Raw genomic sequence first — 13,228 nt, forward strand, 5'->3', positions numbered from 1 at the left:
ATGGATTATTATAGAAATCACGAAAGAAAGCTTGACACGACTACAATAATCCCTTTTAAATGTAATTACTTTTCAGCGGTTTAAAAGCCAGCTTCCAAATTAGACAACAATGGGGACAGTAGTACATTATTTTTCATAATTAAGAAGCTAAACGCCGACCCGAAACTGAGTTCCTCTCAATTAAAAGGGCGTACTCATAACCAGCAACAAGCTTGCCAATATTTAGATAACGTATTTAGTAACGAATGAAAATGTTAATTTTCTTTATAGATCTCATCTTACATATTCACTAGTCCATTATCTTTACAAATTCTAAACATAACAGGAAGTGGTGAAGTACAAAAATCAAATCAAGGCTTTCCTAAACTGAAGTAAGTTGTTTTTTTCAGTGGAATTGATACTTATTTTAAATTTATTCATGACTGTATTTATAATCGTAAAAAACTTGTAGAATTCTTTATTCGCAAAAGGAGAGCCTGGAAGTGCAGCTCAAAGGGCCTACGAATCCCACAATCCATGTAAACAATTATCAGTCTTTGGTAACTGAAATAAAAGAAAGAGGAAAGTAAGTGATTGATTGCTTATCTTTTAATATTGCAATATTTACTCGCCGGGGCAATTGATTCCTAAAAAATCGTAAACCAAAAATCAATATTATTCCTTCCCATCACTTCTGATTAAAAAAGTTTAAGCATTCGAACCAGTTTTCCAACCTAATGTGGTCTAATAGAATAAAATTACATCACTACTCCGGATCTAAAAGTGAGCTAAACTGAAAATCACAAATTAATTATTGGATGAACTTATTCATTCCAATGTAATTGAAGAGTTGAAATTCAAAAGGTTCTAAGTACCAAAAATTAATGTCTTGTTCATAACTCTGTTGGCACCTTTGTTTTTGTTTTTTCAAGATGTAACATTTTTTGGCATTTATAATTCTGAACATTTACAGTATGTTATGGAAAATATTACAAAGAAAATTCTAAAGTCGGAGATTGCAGACCATGTATTACCATCAAAATGATGTAACTAACATCATTATTTCCACAATGATGCACGTTCTATGAACGAACGCACTTATACTGGGAAGGCGAAACAACAAAGAGCGTATAACTTCACACAATAATATATCTTCAAAAAATATTTTAAAGAAAATACTGAATTAGTATCATTAAACAACAAAATCAATGCTAATAACACAGTTGTCAATGCACCAAAAAAATATCCATTGCTTTAAACAAATTTTCATATAAAGGTCCGGGACTCAATAAGTAAAAAATCTAATGACTTCAATAACTTTTAGTATGTATTTTTTTAAAAAGTGCTGGTTTTATATTCTTTAGAAATTTGAATCTTTTTTTGAAAATATTAACTTCATACTATGTTTCGGGTTGATTGTGAGACAGTGTTATCTGAAGAAACCCTCTTTTAATCAACTCTTAGTTAAATTTTTCCTGAGAAACCTAACAGTTTCTGGTAAGCACCATTCTTACCTCCCCTGCGGACAGGATGTTCCCTTTAAAGAAAAAGAAAAAAGTCACTATTTTATTAGCAGGCGTTCAAGAAATCTTCAGGTACCACGTCGGTAATGCTTTAAGATCTTTAGAATTACTACTTTTGCGTTCAATACTTTTAAATGCTGTTTTACCACACGATTATTTTTTATTATGATGATGATTATTAGTTTTTAATTATTTGCAGAATAGGACCCTCATGATCAGTGCAAACTGTTATTTTATAAGTATTTTTCTTAGCTATGGTAGTTGATATTAAGGTGCTAATATGTTACCTGCTTAAAAACACATTTCCATTTTTCGGGAAAATAATAGAAAAATAGCTTTTAAACATAAAATACATTAGAAGGTAATTTTTTCTCTTTTAGGGTCAGCCTTTCAATGCGGTTTAAACTCGCATTCTGATTTATTTTTTTTTTTTTTGGCGCATCAACAGCTGAGGTCATTAGCGCCCGGAGCTTTTTCCAGTGCACTGCCGGCCTCCAGACAGTGTTCTCTCGTTACAGACAACACTGTCCATCACCGGACAGTGAGCTGTAAGAAGCTCCTAGGAAGAGAAAATCTAAGGGTCAGCTGCTGGATTCGAACCCGGGACCTCCGCGTGGGAGTCCAGTATGCTAACCTCATAGCTAATCCCTTCCCTCACGCATTCTGATTTAATCATTTGAAATCAATCTGTTACACTTTTGTTTCTTTTTTTTTTTGCAATATCCAGTCATCCAATCCGAGATTAAGCTTGAATTTAAGCAGCGATAAAAATTTCAAAAACGTAGATCAGTATGATCGTCTCCATTCTACAGTTTAACCATAAAATTGTTTTAATCCAACTTCCACTTTGGAAAAATAAAATTAGAAGAGGCCCTTAAATAGTTTATCAATCACTAGAAATGTCTGCATTTTGTATTCTATTTTACCTACCTTTTGTGCACAAAAAGTTTAGGGTAAACCTTTTAAAACAATGTTTTTGTTGCAGATACTACGTGATCGTAAATGGAAAGAATATGAATAAATCAATTGAACTTCTTCCAGGTGGATTTTACACATATCTTATTACGAATAAAGACCAGGTATAAAAATGTTCTGCTATATAAATATTTAGAAAAATTAAAATAAAACAAAATAAATTTTTAAAATATAAAAATAAGTTCAAATAACTAGGCAGATGGACAAAAGCCCAAGTCTGATAGTTTGTGTTGTTTATAAGTTAAAGAATAGTTTTATTAAATTTTTAATAATTAAAAATTGATGAAGTTTTTTTTATTTTGCATTTATTTATTTAAAGGATGGAAAGCTACTTACAATAACGAGACCAAACAGTGTGAATCTCATGTGGCAACTGCCTCAATACTTCGTCATTACATTTGCTGAAATAATGTTTTCTATTACTGGTCTGGAATTCTCGTTCACTCAGGTAGAAATGAGGTTGAGGAAAAGCGATTTAATTTATAAATTATTAATTTATAAAAATCTAACTTTTTCACGTGATTTTTTTTAGAGTCCCGATAGTATGAAATCTGTGATATCTTCAATTTGGTTACTCACTGATTCTTTTGGAAATATTATAGTCCTTATTGTGGCGGGAATGAAAATATTTGATAGCCAGGTAATTTTAATTAATTAATTAATTACATAAAAAGACTAAATGAATTAAATGTGTGGATTAATACAATAAAATAAGATTCTTCATTTGATCCATAGATATTGAACGATTTTTTTACTCTACGTTTTTAATTTTTTTTTAAGGTCTTGAGATTTTTAAATTCATTGAGACCTTCATTTTTTTGTTTATGTGTGTAATCAGTGGCGTAGCTTCCCTTCAGGCTTCTAGACTGAGCTTACCCAAAAATATTTTTCGGATAAAGAAAACTCTGCCGGACAAGATTTTCTTTAAAATGTCCCAGTATTAGCCAATTCGTTTACCGGTATTAACCAATCCTCATCAATCATTATGGATTCTTCAACGTCACCAAATATCATATATTCTCTCTTGTTTCCTGAGTTAGACCCTTCTTGGCCAATTCTTTGTTCTGTTTCACCAGTATGCCGCGTCTTCATCAGCACATTCAGTTATTATGATGTAACGTTTAAAAATATTTTGCTTTAAAGAATTCCCCCGTACTATAAGACATTTATTTACAATAAGACCATCTTACTTTCCTCTATGGATCATCTTACAGCTGATGATAATGCAGTATCATTGTTTATTATGTCCTTTTTTAATCGGAAAGCTTTGCTGCCACTGTCGTTATTATTATTATTTTTTAAACCAAAAATTTTCGCCTTTCTTTAAAATTAAAATTTATTGTTTTCACAGGCTTACGAATTCTTCTTGTTTGCCGGCTTGATGACTATAGTGATGATTTTATTTATCTTAATTGCCATGAGGTATAAATACGTAGAGGTAAAATCTGAAGAAAATGAGACTGAGGATTCCAGATCCTAAAAAAATGGAAAAAAAATGTGATTTCCCCTTTTTGTATAAAATTATGTGTATATATTTGTACATAGCCCTCAGATTATTTATTAATAACTTTAATGTATATATTATATATATATGTTCCTTAAGGAAAAAAGGAGATCGCAATAGAAATGTAGTACCAATTTTAACTGCGTGTATTTTAAAATAAAAACCACAATTTTAAATTCATACAAATATTGCAATAAGAAATTTCTATTATTTATTAGAAAAATGTACTTATAAAATAATCGAGTCAATAAAAAAAACAATTTTTTAATGCTGCTTCTATGTACCCTGAAAAAAAAAAATTAAAAACTGTAAAATAAAATGAGGAATGCTTCTTTTTAGAATAACAATTAGGTTCTAATATTAAAGAACAAATAAATGACAAGTTGAACTTTCAAATAAAAAAATTTTGCTTTTTTTAATAAAAGTATAAAAGTAATAAAAACAGTATGAACTCTAAGCTAACTAAATTAAAAAATAAATAAATAATTTAATACATAACTTATATGATTTTTGATGAATTTCAAGCGAATATGTCACTCATTTTTGCACCAAAACAGACAAAAAGAAATTTTGTTTTTCTTATTTTTTCATGAGTGGATGTATTTTAGAACGATACATTACTAGTTCATTCCATTAGTTAGAAGAAATAAAACTAAAATTCTGAATGCAAAACATTCAAGTAAACTGATGTTCAAAAATTGAATTAAAAAAACAATCTAGAACTGAGTGACGAAAGTTCAAATTAATAATCACTCTTTCTAGTGAGGAAGCTCGCATGTTAGCGGGTGATGTGTCTTAACAATTTCAGTAGATTTATTCTACCCTCATTTATGGCTATGTATGACCATGTTCTACATTTAGAATCTAAATGACTGTATGTTCAAAAGTAATGACCAAAACTTCAAAATTGAGGAAGAGATATTCAAGTCTTTCAAAAGCTAGGAACATCACTGGCAAAACAGTTACTCGTACTTTCAATACTAAAATTGAAAATTGAAAATAAGTTGTGCTTAGGAAAGAAAGGTAAAATCCAGTTTATTACTTACCTTTTGTTTTTTGGGTAGTAAATGGAAAATTTAGTTCAGAGCAAACAATTTTTTAAACGAAATTCTTCTTACTGGGTCCAGAACTATCTTTCACGATAACTGATTAGAAGGAATATTGAGAACTAACATAATTCAGTGCTGGTGAGACAATATTAAATATTGGCTCTGCCAGAATAAGAAAGAAGTACCGCAACAGAATTGTATTTTATAAAATTTCTGCAAAACTACATGAAACTTAATTAAATTCTTCTTTTCATACCATGATTTACAAACTTTGTTTAAAAATATTTGTCCTTGGGGAATTTGAGAAAAAAAATCGATAGATATTACTGGGCAGATGAGATATATGAGGGGACAGCTTTTTAACTCCTGATCTACTTACATAATATTTTTTGAATCAAATACTCACCCCATTTCAAGTCTTTGTAATTACTTGTTAAGAGAGTAGAAAATGAGTCTAATTCAAAGATAAAAAAAAAATGTAGGGGTTTCAGCCTATCTATTGTTAATTTTGAGCAAAAAGATGTATTAATTGATACCAATTAAGAACAGATCCGGATATCTCTTTTCAGTAAATAAAGTCCTCAGTCTGTTTTCTAAATAATTTGCACTAATTGGGATACTAATTGATCGCGATGTACATATTAACCTCCTCTCTCAAGATTTCGCTAGACATCCGCTTTTCACTAATCTTTGTAGAGGCGTGTGTCAGATGGAAACTATAAAAGTGAGTTGGTAAAGTATATATTAAAAGAGTAGTTACCTTATTATAAATGCAATCTCTGAATAGAATATCTAAACTCAACACAGTTTTAAGTAGGAATAACTTCGTAACATGCCAATATATTAATAATTCTTTTAAATTGCAAGAAAGATGATAAATTAATTCAATGACTAATCAATAAAAATTTATTTTCTCACCAAAAAATATATACTTATATTTAACAAAAATCATTACAACTCAAGATTAAAGAATTAGATTTTTGGCCTATATATATATATTCATTCTTTAACATATGTTCATTCTTTAACATATATTCATTCTTTAATACAAAATAATAATAATAATGAAATCCACAAGAAAACTTACAAAAGCAATGGCACTTTTACAAGCATATCAGGAAGACAAAAATCAACTGAAAGAAGTATTTCGTCCAATAAAAATTAGAAATTTTTATCTTATTTAAATAAAAATAAGAAGCCCTTCGACAAAAGATGTATTACACTCTAGTAATATAGAAGTTGAAATATCTTATTTCATATACTTATACAGTTCATATTACAATAGTTATTACAACTATAATAATATCATATAAACTCATATTAAAATCATATTATATATATTTGCAAAAATATACTTATCTATTCTTTTATAAGAAAACAAGTTTTAAAAAAAGTACTCTAAATTCAGATAGCTTTTTCAACTGCAATCATATAAATACGAAATAATTTGGAACAGCGCTTACAATATTGATATCTCACAAAACACCTGCTAACACTTCCATCTTTAACATGGAGCACTAATTATGCGCACATCCACAAAATTAGCAAGGTTTTGATACATGGTTTTTATAAAACTGATCAAAGGATATTATCGTAGTCTGGAATGCCAGCGCTATGCGACTGAAAATATTTGATGTGTTGTTCTGGTGTTACGAAATGTTTTTTTACTGCTTCATCTTCAAGCATTGCCTTGGACCAATCCCACTAAGCATAACATTCAATAAAACTTTTTAAAAATGAGAGTAAACATACCTTACACACTGTAAATGCCACTATTTTTCGATTTTGTAAAGATAAATTATTTCTAGTGCATGCATTTGACAGTTCACGATATTTTCTAGCTTACTAACCATTCTTTGAAATCGATCACGAGGAGCTCTGAATTGTTCGCCGCCTCGTATCCTTATCATCTCTAGTCGTTCACACCAAGGCCAAATCATGTAGTCTATCATACCTGGTTTATCACCTGTTAAAAATAAAAAATTACTGCATGCAGTAAGAAGTGTATAAAACAAAGATCACGAAGGCACGTCATCATCTGAGGTTATTGGCGCCCGGAGCTTTTTTTCAGAGCATTATTGGCCTTAGGACAGTGTTCTAACGTTACAGTCAACCCTGTCCAACACCGGACAGTGAACAGTAAGAAGCTCCAAGAAAGAGAAAATCTAAGGGCAAGCAGCTGTATTCGAACCCGGAATCTCCGCGTGGGAATCCAATATGTTAACCGCATAGCTAATCCCTTCCCTATTATTTTTTGTCATTATTACATAAATTTTCTTCAAGTAACACGTTCATGAGCTATATCACTTAATGATTAAATTCACAATATTATGAAATAGGAATATTAGATTAAAACACTATTGCAGCTCGAAACTTCCTCAGGACATCACCCTTTTTTTTGAAAACCCCTTTCAAGAAAATTCAGTTTAAGCTCAATCTTTCCAAATAAAATGAAGTTATAAATTTTGTAAAGTTCTGAAGAAGTCCCTAAACTTAATTTCAGAAAATTTTACTATTATTATTTAAACTCTCAAGAGCACGACAATGAAGTTTAGTTTAATCAAACGTCATACACCATTCACATTAATCGTATTTCCATATATGATGTTCCATGTGGCCTCTGGATTTCGCCTATCAACGAGAATGAGGCACAAACTCTAAGTTCAATAAACCAACAGAAATGCACGTTGATCAATCTACTAGACCTTAGAAAAAAACTCAGTTGGGCTTTAGAGGATTAGAAAAAGCAAATATTCAAAGAACTGCTTCTGCCTTTTTTTGAAGTTGTTACGTTTTAGTTTAGGCTTAAAAGTTACTTTTTTTTTTATTTCAACATATTATCATTTTTAGATTTTGAAGAAAAATTGACAATCTTAATATTGCCGCCGTAAATAAATAAATTTTTAGAAAAAAGCTTAAGTTTTTAAAACATTATTTTAAAATAAAATACAAAAAGCATTAAGGAAATGGCCAAAAACAGTAACAACTGTAGAAAGGGATGATTGGAGAAGCTATCAGCTGACCTAATCGCCACCCTGCCTTGTTGAGCAAGATTCCCCACACCGACCCAGCTCGAGTGGTCAAAAGAAATGCATGAAATAATTAGGGGCGCTAATAACCATAGTAGTCGATGCACCGTAAAAAATAAAAAAAAGATTTGGAGATTCTTAACAAAAATACCTGAAAAAAATTGGGTTCCTCGAGAGGTTAATTGTTTTTCAAAGTAATCCATCTCGTTAAACAAAGGTATCAGTTGAGAACTGTCCATTTTTTGACTAACAAATATCCTGTACAAAAGTGTTGTTACCTAAAATAGTAACTAACCATTAGTATAAAATCATCAATAAATACAAATTTGAAAATAAATTTTAATTTACCTTGCTAAATGTCTCAATTACTATCCTATCCTTTGCTTTTTTTAAAGGGTCCTTAGGATATAGAGGGTACTGAGGGTATTTTTCGTCAAGAAAATCAGATATTATAAAGCTTTCGTGCAGATGATCTCCATCAACAATTATAGCTGGAACTTTACCAGCAGGAAACTTCTCCAGGAACCATTCAGGCTTGTCTTTTAGATTTATGTAAACAATGTCATGACTAGAATAAAAAAAGGAATTACTCTTATCAAGTAATAAAAGTTCAGTAATGTTCAATTAAATCTGCATCTTTACAAGAATCTCGCATTAAAACGGTAAATTAAAATCTATAGGTAAAAACATGCATTTTTCGCAAATGACATATTTAGTCCTTAAATATAAATATATGTGTATATATATTTAAAGTTGTCAATTAATTAAGGATTACAAATGATTATCCAAAACGACAAAAGTTGAAAAACCCATAAAATATAATCAATGCAGGCATTATAATGAAAATATTATCTTCATATATCTCATGAAAAAATTTTAGGTACGGCACTTAGAACGCAATACCTAAGTTTCATGATTTACAGCTGAATTTAATGTGTTTAGCTCGACAAGAAAGTTATGAAACTTCAAGGGCCGAGCAAGGCGTCGTGTCCCGAAGACCTAAGGGTGAGCGTAACAAGATTGTCTTCCTCTTCAAATTGTGATGAGAAAGATACTGGTTCCTTTCTTTTGTAAGTAATCTAAGCGCTTGAGAAATCCTCTTAACCTATGAATGTGAATAAGAATACAGAGTGATTGTTTGTCCAAATGTAATAGGACTAATTTGTTTCGCCACTATTAGTTTGCACTTCCCTATATGTTATACAGTAACGGGTGGTTATGGAAATAATCATTTTGTAATAAAATTTTCTCAAATTAGTTTTAATTTTTCGGCAAAGGCTGTCGTTACTAAGTTACTTCCGGCTCAAAATATTTTGTCCCATCTAATCACAGTTCGATAGTCCATTATTTTTTCAGAACTACATACAAGATTTTTTTTTTTTTTTATTTACGGCGCATCACATCTGAGATTATAGGAACCTGGAGTTTTTTTCAGTGCACGGCCTGCCTGCGGATAGTGTTCTCTCGTTACTAGCAACACTGTCTTATCACCGGACAGTGAGCTGTAAGTTCATAGGTAAAGAAGATCTTTTATCAACATTATTTCTTTTGGAGACAGATATATGCATAGTTTATACTTATCATTCCCTGTTGTATAACTGTTAATAATACTTTTTTGCTAAGATTGTCAGTTCAACACCTAAATTTCACTTTAGACCATCTACTTTTTGGTGTGTACATTACACTGAAATAGGAGAATCACCTTTCTGTTCCTTAAAAATGCGCCAAAAAAAATGTCCCTGAAATAATATCTCAAATAAAAATTCCAGCGGCATTATTACATTTATTTTGGGGCACCTACTAATAACCTAAGGTCATTGGTGCCCGGATATTTTTCATTGCACTGCCGACCTTAGAACTGTATTCTTTCCCTCGTTACAAACAAAAATTAGTAAACCAGGTTTAAAGAACATCAGAACCATTTTCGACGAAAAAGAATCAGAATCCAGTCAAAGTGGTCCTCCCAGTTGAAAAGTTATTAAGTGCTAAGTTACCGATGAATCTCATGTGGTACCAGGAGCGTAGTCATCTTCCAGGCTAAAGGACAGCTTAAGATCCTTTATAAGGAAGCAGACGAAAGGGCACTCTATATTTTTTTTTTGGTGCATGACCAGGAAAACAATAATATCATCAGAGCTAGAAAGTTTGCTCTCCTTTAAAACTTGGTAGACGACAAAGTCTTCTGGCTCTTCATAAATAATTTTTTTCTCCTTCCAAACTTTTTACTCTAAAGTTCCCACTCTGCGCTATAGAATGAAACTGTAGGTGCTTAAATTTATGACTGTCATCAATATCCTGTACGAAAGAGGTAAACTTCTTTTCTCTTATCTTTTTTTTTTAATTCAAGGATTCCAGTGACAAGCTTGCATTTCCAGTTTCCTTACATTAGTATAATTACTAATATCAATAGCGGACAACAACAAAGTTTAAAAATGCATTGCTCTACTTGGCTAACAATAACCTCTAATAGACGAAAGATACGACTATAAAAGTAAAGCGTTAAGCTAAGATAAGACCGTTCAGTTTACTGTTATGAGAGAACGTCTTTACAGTTGACCAGTCATTTTTCAAACATGTTAGCCGGTAAATCAACATCTTAACATCTTTTTTCATACCCTTAAGGTAGTTCTGGTCCAATACAAAATATTCGACCTCCAGCTGCAAGAATTTATCTACTTTGGTTAAGACTAAAGATGATTTATACCCCACGTCTATGCACCCTATCCCAAAAACCTGCGGTTAGGCAGTTATGACCGCGACCTGCAACCTCATATCGGCGACTTCAACTCCGAATCCTTTTCACCGCCTATCTTTAATCATTTCCCACTCGCAAAAACAGGACTCGATGTTATAAATAATGTAATTCCGTTTGTTTTAATACTAGTGGGGCTTGGATGCCTTATGAAATCGTGTCAATGGAAGCGATCGGCAAGACCAGTAAAAGTGAAGCCATACGGTAAACTGTTCGCTTGGATCCTCTTAATTTAAGCCGTTCATGATATAGCAGTGAAACCTTTCCTAAAGCACGGTTATGCACTTCTACCTCCAGAACTGAAGCAGATGCCATTCTCAGCCCAGGAACCCCATACGTGAAGCACGAAGATCAGTTATGAACCAATTTCGGTTTTATGCAAACGAACTATCTTCCCAATTCAAAGACGGTTAAGTACGGGTTTCTTTGCAAAGCGAGATTTGTTTTCTCGTAAAATTCTGGACTAGACAGTTAAGTTTACTGTAAAAAATATCCACAAACATTACAGATGAAGGATGTTAAAAAAACTATAGAGGTTTAGCAACTTACAACAAATTTACTCTAGAACAATGTTCACTTTGTAATGCAAGAGAAAATGTTAGTTCTCGTTAGCAAGTGTATTCACCACAACTAGCTCCCCATCGGTAAATATAACTTGTTTCAGATATATTTGACCGCTCTACATTTATTGTAACATAGGTTAAAAAAAGAAAAAGTTCTTTGCTCAATAGAACTTCTTTTTTACATAATTCAACAAACAACATATATCATATTTACATAACAGTGTATAGCCTCATGGTTTTTTCGCTTTAAACAATTTGTTTTATTTATATCTGTCGGTAGATAAGCAAGAGATACCGGCTTCTTTCATAAGATATATAACTTTCACTTTCACCTTTCTTCCTAGTTAGTACTACTACTAATATTATTACAATATATACATTCTTCAATTCAAGGAAAGAATTGTGATCGAGTCAAATTTTTTCATGAGGGTTTAAATTCAGTTATCAAAAAAAGTCTATATCTAACCTTTTTATGTTTTATTGTATTTTTTATTAATTGTATCACCAATCAATAATACGATAAGGTGAACAAACATTATAAGTAGAGATAATGATATTACAATTAAAAGATAATATGGTAGAAAAAAGAGGAACATTAAGAAAAACTGAGTTGAATAGCAGCAAGACATGACAAGTATAACGGTAACAAGATGAACGTATTTAAAAATTATTGTTCTAACAATTTCCAAATTTCAAATAAATAATATAAGATGATTTCAGTACTTACTCAATGTTTTTTGCATATAGTACTAGATGAACTCTCTGGGCGTAAGGACAAAATCGCATACTATAAAGACGAAGTTTGCCATCCTTTAAAGGAACATCTTTTGAACCTTTAATAAGAAAGAATATTATACTCAGTTTAAAAAAATATATAAATTACGATAGAATGGTTGAAATTCATCTATAGTTTTAATATCTCCCACCAATTAGAACTTAGCTAATAGCCGGTCTATTTATTTCTACTTTTCATCTTGAATTTTAGGTAGAGGTTTTTTTTCAATCACTTGACATGCAAGTTTAAGTTGCTGAATAATCTATCAAATAGTAATTAATTGGATGACTATGAGGAAATTTTTTTAAAAATGAAATTACTACTAGATTTAAGTGAACGTATCTAATTACCTGCTCCTAAATGAACCGTACTCATTTTGAAGTCTTCCCCAACACCACTAGGATTCAGGTTAGGCCAAAGACCAATGCGGAAGGTCGATGATAACCTCTAACTTACACTGTTGGGCGTGGATAATAAAGAGATTGCCGCTGTCCTCACCAAATATCACATTGAGATAGCTGCAGCGGCAAAAGAGTGAAGTAACTTACTATGGTGGGACTTTCAAATCATGAGATTATTTGGAAAATTCGTTACATAAACTAACATAATTTAATTTATTAAAACTAATATAATTTAAATTACGTTAACTAAAAGATTTTTATTCGATTACTTTCTTTTACAATGGATCAAGAGTCTGATATATAGTTATGTCAAACAAAATGAAAATTTAACAAAATGAGGTATTTTCTAGTTAATAATAAATCTATTAGATTATACCTTAATTTATATCATCAAAGATGATTGCACTGCTTGTTTGTTGCACCCTTATGCCCCTCGTATGCTACATGCAAAAATATACTAATTTATTATATATTTTTATATAATTATAAACCCTGAAAAGAACCTGCGGGGTCACAAAACCGCACACATTTAACTTTAACTGACCTACGTACACAAAAGTTCTATATGGCTTTGAAATTTTCTTTGAAATAAAATGGCTTTAAACATGTCAATGACTCAGTGGCTAGTTAAAACGTTTTCATTTCACTTATTGCTACTAGCCGTAAAATGGAGTTTGT

General features: G+C 31.2%; 2 protein-coding genes across 3 annotated transcripts in view; one reads left to right on the top strand and one right to left on the bottom strand.

Annotated features, from left to right (window-relative positions):
• Window positions 1–4,204, top strand: part of LOC141449678 (peptide transporter family 1-like) — a 49,468-nt gene extending 45,264 nt beyond the window's left edge. For both annotated transcript variants that reach the window (XM_074119340.1, XM_074119339.1), the window contains exons 11-16: window positions 271–371; window positions 452–565; window positions 2,488–2,581; window positions 2,797–2,925; window positions 3,010–3,117; window positions 3,829–4,204. In XM_074119340.1, the coding sequence (XP_073975441.1) occupies window positions 271–371; window positions 452–565; window positions 2,488–2,581; window positions 2,797–2,925; window positions 3,010–3,117; window positions 3,829–3,957 (675 nt within the window). In that variant the 3' untranslated portion in view covers window positions 3,958–4,204. The remainder of the gene's footprint in view (window positions 1–270; window positions 372–451; window positions 566–2,487; window positions 2,582–2,796; window positions 2,926–3,009; window positions 3,118–3,828) is intronic.
• Window positions 4,205–6,245: 2,041 nt separating this feature from the next.
• Window positions 6,246–12,657, bottom strand: LOC141449683 (pyrimidodiazepine synthase-like). Its single transcript, XM_074119348.1, has 6 exons — window positions 12,500–12,657; window positions 12,102–12,207; window positions 8,408–8,627; window positions 8,211–8,337; window positions 6,881–6,996; window positions 6,246–6,734 (listed from the first exon to the last, which is right to left on the bottom strand). Exons 1-6 carry the CDS (start codon window positions 12,522–12,524, stop codon window positions 6,609–6,611), a joined length of 720 nt encoding a protein of 239 aa, XP_073975449.1. The 5' UTR covers window positions 12,525–12,657; the 3' UTR covers window positions 6,246–6,608.
• Window positions 12,658–13,228: the final 571 nt, after the last annotated feature.

This window comes from Rhodnius prolixus, unplaced genomic scaffold (assembly GCF_049639745.1).
Source record: "Rhodnius prolixus isolate KJV_2025 unplaced genomic scaffold, Rpr scaffold_2, whole genome shotgun sequence".
NCBI classification, from domain to species: domain Eukaryota; kingdom Metazoa; phylum Arthropoda; class Insecta; order Hemiptera; family Reduviidae; genus Rhodnius; species Rhodnius prolixus.